The sequence below is a fragment of the Nothobranchius furzeri genome, chromosome 14 (assembly GCF_043380555.1).
Source record: "Nothobranchius furzeri strain GRZ-AD chromosome 14, NfurGRZ-RIMD1, whole genome shotgun sequence".
Taxonomy (NCBI): Eukaryota; Metazoa; Chordata; class Actinopteri; order Cyprinodontiformes; family Nothobranchiidae; genus Nothobranchius; species Nothobranchius furzeri.
Window position 1 is genome coordinate 17,513,637 of NC_091754.1, and position 17,755 is coordinate 17,531,391.

Here is a 17,755-nt window from a genome sequence, read left to right on the forward strand (position 1 = left end):
TTTAATGATGACGAATATAATTTATTTTTAACAGATGTGCCAAGTATATTCAGCTCAGAACACCTTGGACTGTTGGACCCCCAAGAAAAAATATTCGGGGACAGAAATGGAGGCTTCCTGTGGTCTCTGGATGACGCTGAACACCAAGAAGCTCTGATGAAAACTCAAGATCAGTTCAAACCTTTTCGAGACATCGTTTCAGTTGTAGGCAAACAGAAATGGTCGAAGATCATAGAGGATCAATACTTTCCTGGGACAATTTTCAGATTCCCCTTACGCAACGAGAAATCTGGTATTTCAGATAATCTGTACAATTCCGATAAGGTGGTTGAGCTTTTTGATAGCTTCATTGCAGATGCGAGCTTAAGTCTCCTCTTCTTGAAAAGTGTAAGCTCGTTGTCTTTGATACACATTGATGTTGACGGCACTCTTACCGTCAGACTTGAAATTAAATCTTCAGTCCACACAGAGGCCGCCTTGCCAGAAAAGAAAAAGTCAGTGATTGAGGGGTTGACGAGATTCAAGCTGATAACCCACAACTCAGAAGACCACAATGAAACCAAATGGCTTGTCACAACCTGCACCATGAAGGAGGGTCATGAAAAAAATCTTGATGTTCTTGCCAAAAAGTTGAGTTTTTTACCTCGAGTTGACTTGGCATTCCCCCTGGGTGAGGAGAAAGACTATAGCGGGGGTCGACTGAGCTGCTTTCTCCCTCTCCCAAACAATGAGTCCAATAACACTGGTCTCCCAGTTCATGTCAACGCCTGCTTTGGCCTGACTGACAACAGAAGACACATCAAGTGGCAGGAAGAAGACCAGAAACATGACGAACATGCGTTGTGGAATGAATTGCTGATGAAGGAGGTGCTCCCTAAAGCATATGTAATGATCATTCAAGATGCCATCAAACTTTGCCAACAACACGTCCTCCCCGTCTCGTCTGTGTACAGCCTGTGGCCCGATCTCGATCGCCTGCAGCACAAAGAGAAATGGCACACTGTCGCTATGGAAGTTTTTCATCACTTGTTCAAGCAGAATCTACCAGTCCTCTCTCTTGCTAAAGATGAAAAGAAGTTCATTTGTCTGTCAGAGGCTGTGCTACCCTGCAACGGCCCGACAAATACCAGCGTGCTGGCTGCCATTGAAAGAACTTTGGTTTCTTGTGGAGAGAACCTTGTCACGTTACAAGCCAGTGTTGTTAGAGCCATTAAGGCCTTTCCACAAACTACTCTTAAACAAGTGACTCCAAGCTACATCAGGAAAGTTCTCCACAGAACTGGTGTGCATAACCTCTCTAGAGAAGACAAACTTTGTCTTTTGGAGTACATATTGAGTGATGGACAGTACAAAGAACTGAATGGTCTTCAACTTCTCCCACTCAGCGATGGCTCTTTCAGATCTTTCACAAACAGAGATGAGGATACAGCTTTGATTAGCAGTAAACATTTTCCAAGGTAGGAAACATTTTGGGAATTGATTCAAACCACACATTGAACACTTTCCTATTCACATTAAATTGTATCTGCATATCAAGACTCCTCAAAGTTATCTATGCATACCTTTTTGTACAACATGTTCTCACACCCTAAGTGTCGAAAAATGACGCAGTGTGACCAAGCATTTGTTTCCAATGCGTAGGGAGCCCCTGCACGTCGGGAGGCGACGCGCTGTGCCAGAGCATCGGTATCTGATGCCCGCGGTAAAACGGACATTTCACCGACATTTCACCTCTAACCTCAAGTGATTTAACCTTCCCCGCACCCCTTCCTAACCTTAACCTAGTATGTCAGTCTAAATTTTCCGTTAAGCGTGTTTGAGAGGAAAGATGAAAGGCGGAACAAAGCTTTGCATGCGTAAGTTGGTTAAGGTTAGGGTGGGGGTGAGGGGAAGGTTAAATAGCAAGAGGGGAAAGGTCACAATTCGGTGAAATGTCCGTTTTACTACGGGCGTCAGATACAGACGCTCTAGCACAGCGCGTCGCCTCCCGACATGCAGGAGCTCCCAACGCATCGGAAACAAACGCTTGGTCACACCACGTCATTTTTCGACGTTTAGGGTGTTAGAATGTGTTGTTTTGTAAGTTACCTCAGTTCTGTGTGTGTTATTTAGACAATAAGGGTGGCAAGACAATGTTATTTTCTCTATGTATGTTGGTTAAAGGTGGAATATGGAAAATTTTAATCAAAAAGCTATATTGTGAAACAAATAATACATCCACAGGGCGTTTAGAGGTGTGCAGAATGAATGTACAGTTTTTTTCCTTTAAAAGCCATATTAATAAATAAAAAAATCTAATTTAAATTTTGTCTAGCATGACACTGGGGTTATGTTTACATCTACCAGCCACTAGAGGCCACTGTTGCACTAAAAAGTCCACTTGGCAAGGCGAGGCTGGGACTGTGTAAAATGGTGGACTTGACAAGTTAAGCAGCTGATTCTGAGCCCAGAAGATGTTTTAACAGTAAATACTGTTGTAAAATAAACTTCTTAGTAGAAATGAGTCCTTACCCTGTACAATTTGTCACTGGACATGGTGCTGGCTGGTCACTTCACGTGTCAGCGGTGAACGAACACCCAGACAGCTGGAAAACATGTGCTGTTGTTGCACTACCACCTCTAAACACCAGATGTCACCAGAGTGGCTGTGTTTCATATTCAACCTTTAACTCAAAGTTGTTGTTTTTTTTGTATTTATTTTAAAGACCAAATTCACTGAGAAATCATTTTTACTTGTATTTGAAAAATGTTGGGTCACTCTGAGTTTAACATACAGGCTGAATGCAAAAATAGTCTTCTACCCCACTTCCAGCATTAGATGCTGATGGAAAATAAACGGGCAAATCGTTGGCTAGTCTGTCAGATCTAAGTCACACTGTAAATTAGCATTCATGGACTCACCCATCTTGGCTTGCGATGGGAGGAGGCTGTTGTTGATTTAGCACCCAGGAGAAAGCGGAGTGCATCTCGGCTAGTAGAAGCTAGCAACTAGCATTAGCAACTCCTTTAGGCTTGTGTTATTTGTGGGGATAAAAATTCAACATTGCAAAACAGAGTCCGTGTTAGAATTGCATTGCAGTTAGCCAATCAGAGGCGACATTTCCTAATATCAGGAAATAAGACTCCTAAACTTTCTGTCTTCTGCTTCCCTCTGTTTTAGCTAACTCCAGCCTCTTGATAATGGAGCATGAGAGCTTTTTTCCCCACAGAGTCCAAAGACATTAATTTGCTTTTGAGACTACTGCAAATGGGTAGAAAAAAAAGAGTGAAATGGGTCTTTAAAGATTATTTCATAAACGGTCAGCTGGTAAAACTATTATATTTCAGCTTGATTGGAATTTGTAGGTTTATTCATTTATTTTTCCTAGTGTAACTAAGAAATTAGATTTTATTTGTTACTATATTGACAATACTTTTGTTTTGTTTTCCCAGAACCCTGCTCCCATACTGCAAACACCTCTTCATCCCACATGATCTTGGTTCGACTTGCACAACCCACCTGAAAGAACTGGCCAAACAACGTATGTTTTCTTAATCTTATGTATAAAGGGCAAGTCATCCCTCATAAACTGTATAAATGAGTGGCAGATTGTGTACTGTAGACAAGTGTTGTCATTATTTTGGCATTTTAGTGCATCTTATTTCAAACTTAAAAATTCTGCCTAAAATGGTCATTAGTGTGCCTTCGGGCTGCACAGTGGTGCAGTGGTTACCATTGTTGCCTTGCAGCAAGAAGCTCCTGGGTTTACATCCTCGCCTGGGGCCTCTCTGCATGGAGTTTGCATGTTCTCCCTGTGCATGCGTGGGATCCCTCCGGGTACTCCAGCTTCCTCCCACAGTCCAAAAACATAACTGTCAGGTTAATTGGTCGGTAATTGGTATGTCTAAATTATCCTTAGGAGTGTGTGTGTGTGTGTGTGTGTGTGTGTGTGTGTGTGTGTGTGTGTGTGTGTGTGTTGCCCTGCGTTGGACTGGCAACCTGTCCAGGGTCTACCCCGCCTGTTTGCCTATTGACCGCTGGAGATAGGTGTGTGTGTTAGTGAGTTTGTTCTCCGACCGAGAGCCTCCCAGCAGGAGGGGGGGGGGGGTAGCAGTCTGTCACTCACTGCTGAAGCTGCAACTCTGTCTTCCAGGCAAAACCTCCTTGTGGTGCATTTTTCAAACAGGAAATATGGGTGGGGGTGACTTGATTTTTAATGTGCAGTGGCACTATAAAATATTAACATGGTTTTATTTTACAAATCTGCTTTTCAGAGTTATTCAAAGTCACCAACATTAATGCTGACCATGTGGTTCAGTATACAAGAAGATTTGTGCCTCAGGAATGGAAGCAGAATGGGACCGCTCTTGTTACGTGGAACACCGACAACGCCTCCCATCCACCATTAGAATGGATCCAAGAATTCTGGAAGTTTCTCAACACACACTTCAAAGAGTTAAGTTGTTTGACTGAATTACCTCTGATACCAGTCAGTCCCCTGTCAGTCGGTGAACCGGTCACACTGGCAAAGCTAAAGCAGAACACAACCCTCATTTCTCAGAAAAGTAAGCAGAATAGTTTGCCAAAACAACTAGCTCAGCTGGTTTCCAACGTTGGTGGCACAGTGTTGAGAGGAAATGAGTGGCTCAGGCATTCAGACCTTGAAACGTATGTCCTGAGCCCATCCCCAAGAAGTATAATAAATCTGTTTATGAATTTAGACATTCAGCGTCTCATCAGGGCCATACAATCTGAGTCTCAGACAGCACGAGAAGAACTAAAGAACTATTTGTCCAAACTGAATTCTTTCTCAGATGGAGAAAGAGATTTACTCTTGACGCTGCCCCTGTTTCAGACAATGAAAGGATCCTACGTCACGGCTCAGTCTAAACAGGCTTTGGTTCAGACATCTGGACCGGTGGTACCCAGAGAGCTGCCTATGCCTGATTCAATAATCCAGTGTGTAACTGAGGCTGATCGCAGATTGTTGAAGCTGCTTAAATTGACTTTTTTGTGCCCAGCTGAAGCAGGTATTGTCCTTGTTGAAAAAATCGAAAAAGGCCACTGCAGCGATGGAGAAACTGAGAAAATAATGACTTGGATTTTACAGAATGGCAACATCCTCTTCTCTCAAAATCAGTCCCTTAAACGTAGATGCCAGGAACTGAGATTCATAAAAGTCAACGGAGAACTGAGAAAGACTTCAGGGTGTTTAGATCCAAGAGTTAAAAGCTTTAAGCAAATCTTTGATTCAGACTTCTTTCCACCACCTGTGTACACTGAAACAGCACAAATGTTGGAAAGCCTGACAGATCTTGGATTACTAAACAAAGAGTCAGATTTGGAACCCGGGCATTTGTTGCGTGCCACCACACTTGTCGAAAAACTACAGGTCAACTCCAAAAGTGATGCTGTGAATAAAGCTCAGGTCCTCTTAAAAATGCTTGATGCCAATGATCTTCTGTCCAAGTTTTCTAATGAACAGCTTCATCACCTTAAGATGGTAAAATGGGTCCCATGTGCTCAGCCTGGTGCAAACAACAAACAGACCAGCAATGACTTAAAGGAAATGTGTTTCTATACCCCAGATGAAATAAGACACACTCAATATGATGCTATAGTTGGACATGTAATGCCTCTAATGGGGAACCTTGGTGACAAAGTGAGCTACAAGCTTGGTTTCAAACGTCCGCCTTCACCTGAAAAAGTCATTGAGAACTTGTCAGTGCTGAAATTAAAAGCACGGAAAATGCATGATCCTGACACAAACATGGATTTCAAAATAAAGTTGCACAGTATTTACAGACACATGCAAGAAAACCTCTCTTCATTTGGAAAGTTGATGGACAAGGAACCATGCTGGCTGTGGGCGCACAACCACTTTGTTTCACCTAAGGATCTGGTTCTTAACTATCCAGCCAATCTAGATCTGAGCTCTTACATTGCAAAGGCACCAATGGAATTTTTGCCTTTCAAGAAGCTGCTCCAAACATTTGGTCTGAGAACATCCCTTACCAATGAAGACATTGTTAGGATTCTCCATTCTATCCAGTTAAATGTTGATGAAAGAAAACCACCCGTTGCCAGTTCAGATGAAGTCAAAGTCTCAATAGAGATTCTTAACTGGTTGTGGAGAGAGAAGCAGGAAGTTAACGATGACATCCCAGTGCCAGTTATCCTAAAAAATGGACATTTCACCCTTACCCCAAGGTCACAGGCACTCCTTTGTGATGTAGGAATAAACAAACTGACAGAGCTTCAGTTCAGTCAAGAAGAGTTGTACATTCTTCATGAAGAAATCCCAATAGCAACAGCTGAGTTTTTACAAATACGATTTCTCAGCAACTACATCCTTGCTCCTGAGTTAGTGGGCATTGAACAGTGTGGGCAATCGGAGCCAATAACCCTGAGGATTAAAAACATTCTTAAGGAGTACGATGAAGAGGGTGATATCTTCAAAGAGCTCATTCAAAACGCCGAAGATGCTGGAGCTGATGCTTGTAAATTTTTGGTGGATTTCAGAGTACACAGAGGCCCTCCTGAAAGTCTAATTGATCCAAACATGGCCCTTTGCCAGGGACCGTGTCTTTGGGCCTTTAATAATGAGCAGTTTACAGAGGAGGACTGGAAAAACATTGTCAGAGTTGGATCTGCTTCAAAAGAACAAAAACGGGAAAAGATTGGAAAATTTGGACTTGGCTTCAATACTGTTTATCATATAACAGATATTCCTTCAATCCTCAGCGGCAGCAGCCTTCTGATACTTGATCCAAATGTAACTCACCTTAAGAAGCACATTCAACACCACACAAATCCCGGAATCAAGCTGGATCTCTCTCAAAAGAGACACTTTAACTGCTTTCCGGGTCAATTTGGACCTTTTGAAGGCATCTTTGACTGTAACTTCACTAAAAGTCCCCCAGATCCCTTCACTGGCACCCTGATCAAGCTACCTTTTCGAAGTGAAGAGGAAGCTCTAAAGTCAGAAATAAGCACTAAAGTTTATCACAAACATGACATCAATGTCTTACAGCAGAATTTTACAAATAACTCACAAATGCATTTGCTTTTTCTCAAGAACATCACTTCATTGTCTCTGCAAAGCATCTCAAACGATGCATCAACCCCACCAAGGGATGGAGAGATAAAAACCACCCTGACCGTTTCAAAGGCTACTGTCAACTCAATGTTGATTGCAGATGGAACCAGAGTATCAGAGCAACATCAAGCTGTGAAAAAACTAATGCAACTTGACAGTAAATGCAAAGAAATAATTGACAGCAGCACAATCACCATTGTTGAGGTCACTAGCCAGCAGTTTGGTCAAACTGAACAAGAATCTTGGCTCATTTACAACTGTTTTGGGACCGCTCAGTCCTTGAAAATGGCGCTTCAGCCTCAAAAGAAAGTTACATTCTGTTTGCCCATTGGGGGGATTGCTATTCCCCTGAAAAAAGATCCCCAAACTGGAACATTCTCTCCTCTACAAACGGATCGTGTTGGTCAGACATTTTGCTTCCTACCTCTTCCCATTCACACCGGTCTTCCTGTGAATGTAAATGGAACATTTGCTGTGATGAGCAACAGAAAATGCCTGTGGGAAAGTGGAGTGAAACAAGAGTGGAACATGGCTCTTCTTCAAGATCCTGCAACAACGGCATATGTCACCGCACTTCTGGCACTAAAGGAAATGTCTGAAAAGAAGGAACTGGAGGCTTACACTTACCACACCTTTTGGCCAGAAAGGGAGAAAGTACGTAATAATTTTAAGCCTTTGGTGGATGCATTCTACTCTGCCATCGCTCACCCCTCCACTGGCCCTGAGCTCTTCAGTGATGGAGAAAATTGGTGCTCAATGAACAATGCCATATTTCTACATGAGAAGATTGAAGAAAATAAGAAAATCAGTGCACTGGCAGCTGAAATGTGCAAGAAATATGCAAAAGGATCTTACTGTGTGGTTCCTCTTCCACGGTGGTTGAGAAATACCTTCAAACAGGCTGGCCTCGAAAAGGATTTACAAAACAGGATATGGACCTGGGAAAGGTTTTACCAGGAAGTGGTTTTCAAAAACCTTGAAATCATGGATCCCAAGAGCAGAGATACTCTTGTGCTGCATGCTATTGACCTGAATAGCAAAGAAATTGACAGTCTTCTGATTTGCCATCCTTGCATACCCACAACAAATGGAAATCTTCAGTACATCAAGAAACTCGTCAGTCCAGAAGGAAGAGTGGCTTGTCTTTTTGATAGGGAAGAGGGATGCTTGCTTGAAGGAACCCAAAAAGACTTCAGGTCCCCCAAAAGAACTCAGCGCCTGTTGGAACTTGGAATGGCGAAAGACAATCTTCCATTGGAGGACATCACACAGAAAGCAGGTACAATGACTAGTGTCTGGAGTGTTGATCAAAAGAAAGTGTACGAGCGTTTGAAGTGCATTCTTGAACTTCTTAAGAGTCACAAGGAAGACAGTGACTCTGTGCAATGGACAACATTGCGGGACACAGCATTTCTCCCAGCATTTTCCCCTGGCGACATCAAAAAAGAAAGGAGTGCAACTCTTAAAAGGCCCACAGCAGTTTTCAGTGACACGTGCTCACTGCTTGTTAACATGACGCATCACGTGCTGGATCACACTGGTCTGAATATACACAGCACGGATCCGATCCTAGAACTTTTGGGAGTGCATAACAATCCAGAACCAGAGATGGTTATTCAGCAGCTGCAAGAAACCTGCAAGCAATCACAATCAACTGACACCTCAATGCTGCCCAAAATAGTATTCGAGTGCTACAAGTTTCTTGATCAGTGTGTCAGTGGATGTGAGAATACCACTTTGATATCACAGCAAGCAAATTCATTCCCATTCATCTTTACTGGCAACAGATTTGTAAATGTCACTTGTGTGGCTGAGAAAGAGCAGTTTGAAGCGAGACCTTATCTCCATGTTCTTCCACCCGTCTATGCTCGTTTCAGGAATCTCTGGAAGACTGTAGGTGTCGAAGAAAAGTTTTCTGTCAGCCAGTTTCTCACAGTGCTCCAGAAACTTCAGTCTCAGCATGGGAAGCAGCCACTGCCTAAAAGCGATTTATCAATTTGCTTAACAATTTTAAGCAAAGGGATTTTTGAAGCAGAAGAAAAAACAGCCGATGACTGTCTGATACCAAATGTGCATGGAGTTTTACAACCAGCAAAAGAGCTCTTTTACAATGACAGCCCATGGATGCCAGTTGCTTCTGATATCGCATTATGTCATGAAAATATCCCACGCGTTATGGCTTGCCACTTTGGAATCAAAACAACCAAACATCATACTCTGGACCAATGCACAGCTGAGATATCCCCGTATGCTTTTCATTTTGCACAAAATGAAGACCTAACTGTCCGAATAAAAAACATCCTTTCAGCCTACCCATCAAAGAAAGACATTCTCAAAGAACTAATTCAAAATGCTGACGATGCTGAAGCAACAGAAATTCATTTTGTTTGGGACAAACGACAGCATGACAAAGAGAAGACATTTGGAGAAAGGTGGAACGGTCTGCAGGGTCCGTCTCTTTGTGTATTCAACAACAAAGTGTTTTCTGATGAAGACCTTGTTGGCATTCAACAGCTTGGAGAAGGGGGAAAGCAAAACTTACAAGGCAAAATAGGTAAATACGGACTTGGATTCAACTCTGTTTACCACCTGACTGACTGTCCTTCCATCGTTACTGGAGATAAGCTACTTTGTATTTTTGATCCCAATAAGAAATACATTGAGAGTCAGTCCGACAAACCTCTCGCTGGCATTGGCTACCATCTAGCTGAAACATTCAAGGATATGTACATGGATGTCTACAAAACCTTCCTTCCTGACAAATTTTCTCTTCAAGAGGGCACCATGTTCAGATTACCTCTGAGAAGGAGTAGCGGTGTCGAAAACTCTAAGATCTCACATCATGAGGTCACTGATAATGACATGCATGAACTTTGCTCAGCCCTATCTGAAGATCCAGAAGGACTGATCCTGTTCCTGAAAAACATCTGCAAAGTACAAGTTCATGAGATCAACGAAAACTCTGGAAACCTCAAGACTATCTTTGTTGTTGAAAAGCATTTGCCACAAGGGAGTAAGGAGCAAAAACAGGATTTTGCAAAGCATTTGGAAAATGCACTTAAATCAGAGAAAGCAGTCACTCTTCAAAAGACTTTCTATCAAACAACCATTTCTACTTCTGACAACCGAAAAAGCGAGTGGATGATTGCAGAACAGTTTGGCTCCTTCAAAGAAAATGACTTACAATTAACAGACAAACTTCCACAGGCAGCAATTGCTGCACGTTTGAGCGTGAATGGCCCCAACCCATCACAGTCCAGCAAAGGGGATTTTGAAGGCACAGCATTTTGTTCACTTCCCCTGCCTGGGAAAACTGGGCTGCCAGTACATGTTAATGGAAACTTTGAGGTTGATTCTGCTAGAAAAAGCCTTTGGAAGGAAGATGGACAAAGTCTGAAATTAAACTGGAATAAAAATCTGAAACAAAACATTGTTGCTCCACTTTATGCAGATCTCTTGAATTGCATCAGACAACAACTAAAAGCCAAGACCACTTCTTATTTGAGCATTCAGTCATATTTGAAACATTCATACTTTTGCTTTTGGCCAATCATGTCTCATGATGTTGGTCAAGAGTGGCATGGAATGATAAGGGAAGTATACAAGTCAATTGAAGAGAAAGTTCTTGATGTGATTCCAGTTCTGACAAGCTTAAAAAGCAAAGTAGCAGGTCGAGAAATTAAAGCTTATCGTTTTGACTGGTGTAGCCTCAGCGGAAAGGGGACAATCAATGCACCATACCTGACAGATGCAGCGAGTGAAACGGTTACGCCTATTTTGGAAAGTCTTGGAATGAAATTGGTTCCTTCTGTTGCCTACAACATTTGGAGAAGTTTTAGATCTGCTGGTGTGGAGGTGAAAAATGTCAGTCCCACTTCTGTGTGCACTTTCCTGAAAGCAAAACCTCTCAATGATCCAACCCAAACAGACAGTGATTTACCATTGCCTGTCGCTGCCACTCTGATCAAAGATGAACAAACTTGTTCTGAACTCCTGAAGTTTTGTTTGGCTGATGCACAGAAAGTTAAAGCCAAGAACGTTTCTACTTTGCTTGATGGACTTCCACTTCTTCTCACAAAAACAAAGGTTTTGAGCTCATTTAACTCAAAATCCCCGATGCTAATTTCCAGATATGATAACCTTTTCATTGGCTTTGAGGACATATTTGCCGATTATAAAATCAACAATGAATACATCAGTCTTCTACAAACTGTCAACCTTGTTGAGAAGATGACACTTCCCAGAGCAACGGAATACCTGAAACCAATAATGCAGCATCTTCTTCAGAGCTGTGAAGTTGACCCAGACAGTGGCCTTTTTGTCCCAGACGATACCATGACGAAGTGGTTAGATTCCTTTTGGTGGTTCATCTCAAATGAAATCACATTTACACCTACTGCTTCTGACCAGTGTCTGACATTAAGTGATGTGAGGAAGCTCTTCAGTGACTGCTGCATTCTTCCTGTTAGGGGTCCGGACCACAAACGCTTCCTTCAAAAAATGAAAAACATGTCAAGTGTGATTCCATTTGTGTCTGATAAAGACATGTCACACATCCTCATTAAGCTGGGTTTCATGCAGTTTAACTACGTGTTCTTTTCAAGTGGACTCACCCAACTGACTTCAGGTCTACAGGCCGAGCTCATGAATGTGAACGACAAAAGCGCCGTGCTGAACGAGGTCTGCAACATCAACCACTCACAGTTTTGTCACCTTTCAATGGATGAAACAAATACATTACAGAACTTTCTGCAATCTGGATTGTCCAAATCTCAAAATTGTCAAGATTATGAGTGGAAACTAAAATCCTTACCGATTTTTGAAACAACTGAGGGTGAACGAGTAACAATTAATGGACCCAAAGGCGTATATGTCCTCAGCTGCACATATAGAGGAACATTTCCAGATTTGTTCAGTCTGTCCAGCACCAACAGCATTTTCCTCAAGTGCAGTTCAGAAAATTTTGCTCTTTCACAAATGTTAGGCATTAAGATCATGAACGATTTGGAGTATTTCATGAAATTCATTCTGCCTGCTGTACATACACTCAAAGAAAAGGAGATTCTTGACTGCCTTATGCTGTTAATGTTACTGGATTTTTCCCAACACAAAGACCAAATCATTGCATCAATGAAATCGCTGAAACTGATCTGCAGTTCTCAAGGTAGACTGGAGCTTGCCTCGTACTACTTTGATGACACGGTTGAGCTTTACAAGAAAATGATGCCACAAGAGCGATTTGTGCCCAAGACATTTTGGACAAATCTCTGCAAAGGGAATGAAGAAAGAGAATATAAAGCAAGAAGCTTTGTCAAAGCACTTGGAATGAAACACGACGTGTCAACAGAAGATATAATTAACTTTGCAAAACAGCTGGAAGCAGAAGCACGAGGAAATGGCAAACCCGAAGAGCTGAAAAAGAAATCAACATCCCTTTTCAAGGAAGCCTTGGGTAAAGTGAGCAGAAACAAGGATGAAAATTTGCTGAGAAGCATCTCTAACATCAAGTTCATTTTTCCAGTGAAGATTCGGGGAGACCTTTGCAACTATCATAAATCATTTGCTACAGAGAACACTACTGTTCAGATCAGAGGATCTCTGATTGATAAAGATCCAAACCATCAGCAACTGATTTGGTCCTCCATGCCAATCATACATCTGCCAATTTACATCACCCAAGAGCTTAAACAAATGATGAAAAATGTAGGAGCTCATGAACAGCCACCCTCACAATATGTGACCACCAACATGAGGAACATCTGTCAATCACCATGTAAAAACGAACAGCAGATCACAGCTCGTGCTGAAGTGTTTCGACACGCTTATGCCTACCTACAGGCCAATGACTTTGATGGGCAATCACTGGCAGGTCTCCCTGCAGTCTTGGTTGAAGATGATACACAGCTTTTTAAAGCTGATGATGTGTGTCTTTCACTTGAATTTGACCTTGATTTTCGACCATACTTGTACAAAATTACTTCAAAAGATGCCATGTTTGCAGAGTTCTTCAAAAAAATTGGTGTAAAGAAAGAAGCTACTGCAGTGCACTACAGTAACGTCCTGGCAGCTGTTTATGCTGATTCATGTGATAAAAAACATCCACATGAAAAGATGTTGCTTACTGTAAGACGAGCAGTGCATCAGTTGTTTTGCCTGATGAAAACTCATGGAAACCAAGTCTTCACTGCTGACTGTCAGACTTTGCATCTTCCGGCCGTAGATGGAAAGTTATACCCATCCAATTCACTCTATTACAACGACACGGTGTTTGAGGTCAAACGGTTGGAAGAAGCTCTGGAGGGCAAGTTCCTGTTGCTCGAGAAACTGAGTAAATGTCATTTGGGCAAAGACGTGTATGAGCATCATCGACTGGTACAACTGTTGCCTCAAAGATCTCAGCCCAAAATGCTGTCTCAGATCACTGAAGAGCAATTGGTGGAACCAGATATTGAGCTTTGTGAACTTGGAGATGGATGTGAGTTTGGTGGATGGTTTGAGAAACATCTCTCTTCGAGGGCGTTCAAGCATGGATTGATTTGTCTCCTCAGGCACCAGTCTCAGGGAAATCTAACCCAACAAGAAGAAACCAAAATGTTTGAGAAGATTTTTGGCTGCATTCAAATTGTCTGCTGCAAATCCCTAGCGACAGTTTTATGCCTGAGCAAACAGCCACTGCCCAGAACTGCCAGGGAAACTGATGTCTATGTGAAACGAGAGGAATCAAGATGTGTCTTTCACTTAAAACACAATGACAACATGGCTCCAAAAGTGCTCAGTGAAGTTAATATGTTTTTGGCAAAGGAGATTATTGCTCTTTTAAATTATAGGATTTCATCCTCACACTTGACAGTGCTTGGACATCTTCTGATGTGTGATGATCTGGACGATGTTAAGAAAACTCTTGCAAGGAATAACATCCGTGACAGTGCTGAAACGGAAAGTGGCGATCTCAATTCATCACCCCATGGGTCAGAAATTCCAGAGGAATGGTACGACTCATTGGACATGAGCTTCCTGAACAACTTTGAACTGGGGGAGTATGTTGGCTACAGCATTAACAACAAGTACATTTATGCCATCATTGTGGAAGAGTTTCCTGGGCTCTCTGGAAGGTGTTCCCAGAGATACACAATAGATATTGGAGATGATCAGGTTAAAGCCAGTCACCTTGATTTGTATCAATTCAAACGAGGAAAAAAGAAGCCAAGACCAGAAGATGTAGCATGCTCATCATCTATGGAGCTGGTTCTAGTTGAAGGAGCGGTGCCACACTCTTCCCAAACATCACCAAAGACTTTACCTTCTTCTTTAGATGAAGCTAAAAAGGAGATTGATGAATGTCTGGCTCAGATCTGGAGTCTTACAGAGGACGAAAGGCGCAAAGGCATACGGAGACTGTATCTTAGATGGCATCCGGACAAAAATCCTGACTGCCAATCTCTTGCCACGGAGGCAGTCAAGTATTTGCAAAATCGAGTTAATGAACTCAGCAGGGGCAAGGGCAGCAGCAAGTCAGGAAGTGCATCCTATTCAAGCGGAACCTCGGCTTACAGCAACTTCTACCAGCAATGGGATCAAGAGGCCAGGCATCACAGAAGTGGTCGAGAAAGACATTTCAGGAATCACCGTTCGTACAACTTTTGGGCTCATAACACAAACATTCCAAAGCCAGAAAAAGAGGAGGCTCAGCGCTGGTTCAAACAGGCTCGCTGCGATCTACACGCGGCTCAAAAGGACACGGGTGAAGGAAGCACAGAGTGGTGTCTCTTCAAGGTCCATCAAGCAGTTGAAAAAGCTCTCATTGCTGTAGAGCTTAAGCGTAGCGGTACACAACTCAGCAACAGCTCCATTTTAGTCATCGCAGCTAAAGTTTCCTCTTACCACTCTCAGCTGAGAGACCTGCCTGAAATTGTGCAGGAACTGAAGAAACTGGGAGTGGATGCTAAAAAGACTCAGTACCCCAACTACCATCCAAATCCTCGCATTCCTAACGAACAGTTCAGATCACAAGATGGAATCACAGCCCTGAACAAAGCATCCGAGCTGCTCCGTAAAGTAGAAGTGTATATAAGCTAAACAGATGGATGGTATGTGTGGTGGCGATTCCTTGTTTGTCCAACCAATTTCCTTAGTGTTTGAAATCCTTAAGCCACTGCTGCACTGAAGTGATTTTTTGTACACAGGCAAAAGAAGTCCAATATCCAAACGATCTTAACTGTTGAATATTTTTGGTGTTTCATCCAACTTGGAAAGTACTATATACATCTCCATTTCCTGCAGCTTCTCCTGCTCTGGTAAAAAAAACTATAGGCCCACCCCAGTGCATGCTGGTCCAACACCAGTCCCCATATTTATAGAAAACAAAACACCTTTTCTTCCTGGCTGATTCTCACAGGCAAAACAAAAATAAATAAACTCATCATTAACCAACAAATATACCCAATGAATAACCCAACAACTGTAAGTAACCCAAATAGCTCTGCAAAGAAAGGAAAAAAATTGTGCATCCAAGCAGCTGGTTCTTCAATTGTTGAACATATTTATTACTTTTTGTTGCTAAACTGTGTAATCAATGTATGTTCACTTTTTCATTGCTTCCTTTACAAATGTAAAACAGTCGGTGAGGTTTTGAGTCACTATAAAACATTTTTATTGTGAACATTCCTACTGTAAAATGTTTGAGCTCATTTTTTTATGACTAATTCACCGGCATTGTTGTGAAGTGTCTAAACCGTTCATTGAATTAGTATTTTGAACAATTATTACATGTTATTGAAAACCATAATGGCAGTTATTCATTGTTCATTCAGTTGAAATGAAGCCTAATGATGACAGATGGAAGTACAAACATCAGTGAAAATAATGTTTTTTATTGTTTTTTGCTCACACGTATACTTCGGCCAGCTTTATTCCTTTTCCTTGTTGATCTAAATAACTTTTTTTGAAATAAATAAATATTGAGGAAGAGTCAGACTTTGTCTTATTTCCACCTGAAAGGGCTTTCATGTTCAATTTATTCAGAATTACTTGGGATGTATCACTTTCTCAGTGATCTAGTGGTAGATTGTCCGCCCTGGGCCTGGGAGATCAGGGTTTAAATCCTGGTTGGCTATTACCAAAGACTTTAAAAAGGGACCCAATGCGTCCCTGCTTGACACTCGGCCCCAAGTGGTTGGATTGGGGGGTTAAATAGTTCCCGAGCGCAGCTCACCGCTCCCCACGGGGTAAAATGCAGAGATGAATTTCACCAGTGTGTGATGACTAATGGGACTAACTTTAGGCGTCACTCTGAAATGTTTCATAACTTTAATAGTATTTCACAATTGTGTAGTGCTTTTCTAAGTCCGGGACTCAAAATTGCTTTACAGTACAAGCATTCATTCACCAGGGGCACCACCAGAAATTTTTGATAGGGGTGGCCAGATGGGGCCAAAGAAATTTTTGGGGTGGCACACCAAATTGGTCCTTGTGGTAACTTTGGGAGAGTTTAGCCTGTGGTGATGTATTGCATTGCTCCTTTATTTGTTTTTATTAACAAAAACAGTACATATCCAAAACATTTAACTTAAACTTTACAGACACAAATATTTCAGAAATATACATTTCAGTTGTTTAACTCATTCACTGCCAGCCGTTTCCTGATCACTAACGGCCTTCGCTGCCAGCGTTTCTCACCGTTTTTACTGTTTTTTTAAGAGTCACAGAACGTTGCGCGCTAGCATGATGTCGATGCCAAAACAACCAAAACAAAGAGGAGACTCACCTCTTACATCAGGAAGAAGCCGCATGTTTCGAGCGTTATCCGTTCTTTCATAATCCGTTGTTGAATTGTGATCGGCAGATGCTTTTCCGGTTCGCGCCTCACTTTTTTTTTACAGGAACGGCCCAAAACGATCTCCTAACACATTGATGTGTTGCTTCCTGATCATGTGATCTGTGATGTATGCGGATGAAGATCGGCTTCAGGGCTGAGATGTTTGTTCTCTCAGCGCGGGGGCTCGTTCCGATGCTCAAACAGTAAAAAATGCAATTGACGACTTTAGTCATCATTGGCAGTGAATTGTTGGATCTAAAATGACGATTTTAGTTGTGTAGCGTTAGGAAGTATGATGGTCTGCCCTTAACAGCTGCCCCTTCACACAGTAACACCGCCAAGGTCGGACGCTTGGTTCAGTATGTTTACATTCCAGGAGAAGAGAGAAGAACAGAAGAAGAATGCTTTTCATGGGTTAATCAAAGTACTTCATTTGTGATAAGCTAATCAAAGCATTTGTTGATCATTAATAATCAGGTGAATGATCTGTGAAATAAAGATGTCATGAGTTATGTGTTTAAATGAATAAACAGGGCTGCCCAGACACACTGATATGCATTACCATGGAAACGCATGACACATTGTTTTCAACCAATCGGAACTTTCGCCTGTGGTAGGGCAGAATCTGGTTTGTTTATGAAAGTAGTCCAATCCAGTTTACTAAGATTCTCAAACAACTGGGAGATATAAAAAGAAGGCAACGCCATTTTAAGTTCAGTTCCACGTTACGTCCAACTTTCAGCAGTTACGTATTAAACTCAGCTCCCGGACATCCGAGTTCCTAAGGATTTCCATCGTCATCATTAAGAAGTTCAGACTGGCCAGCTGGACTTCCTACTTTGAGCTGAAATCTGTCAAGCTG

The 17,755-nt window shown here is 42.1% G+C and overlaps 1 protein-coding gene across 1 annotated transcript in view; it reads left to right on the plus strand.

Annotated features, from left to right (window-relative positions):
* Nucleotides 1-16,050, plus strand: part of sacs2 (sacsin molecular chaperone 2) — a 29,303-nt gene extending 13,253 nt beyond the window's left edge. The window contains exons 6-8 of the mRNA XM_015966687.3: nt 35-1,457; nt 3,433-3,521; nt 4,255-16,050. Of these exons, the coding sequence (XP_015822173.2) occupies nt 35-1,457; nt 3,433-3,521; nt 4,255-15,155 (12,413 nt within the window). The 3' untranslated portion in view covers nt 15,156-16,050. The remainder of the gene's footprint in view (nt 1-34; nt 1,458-3,432; nt 3,522-4,254) is intronic.
* Nucleotides 16,051-17,755: the final 1,705 nt, after the last annotated feature.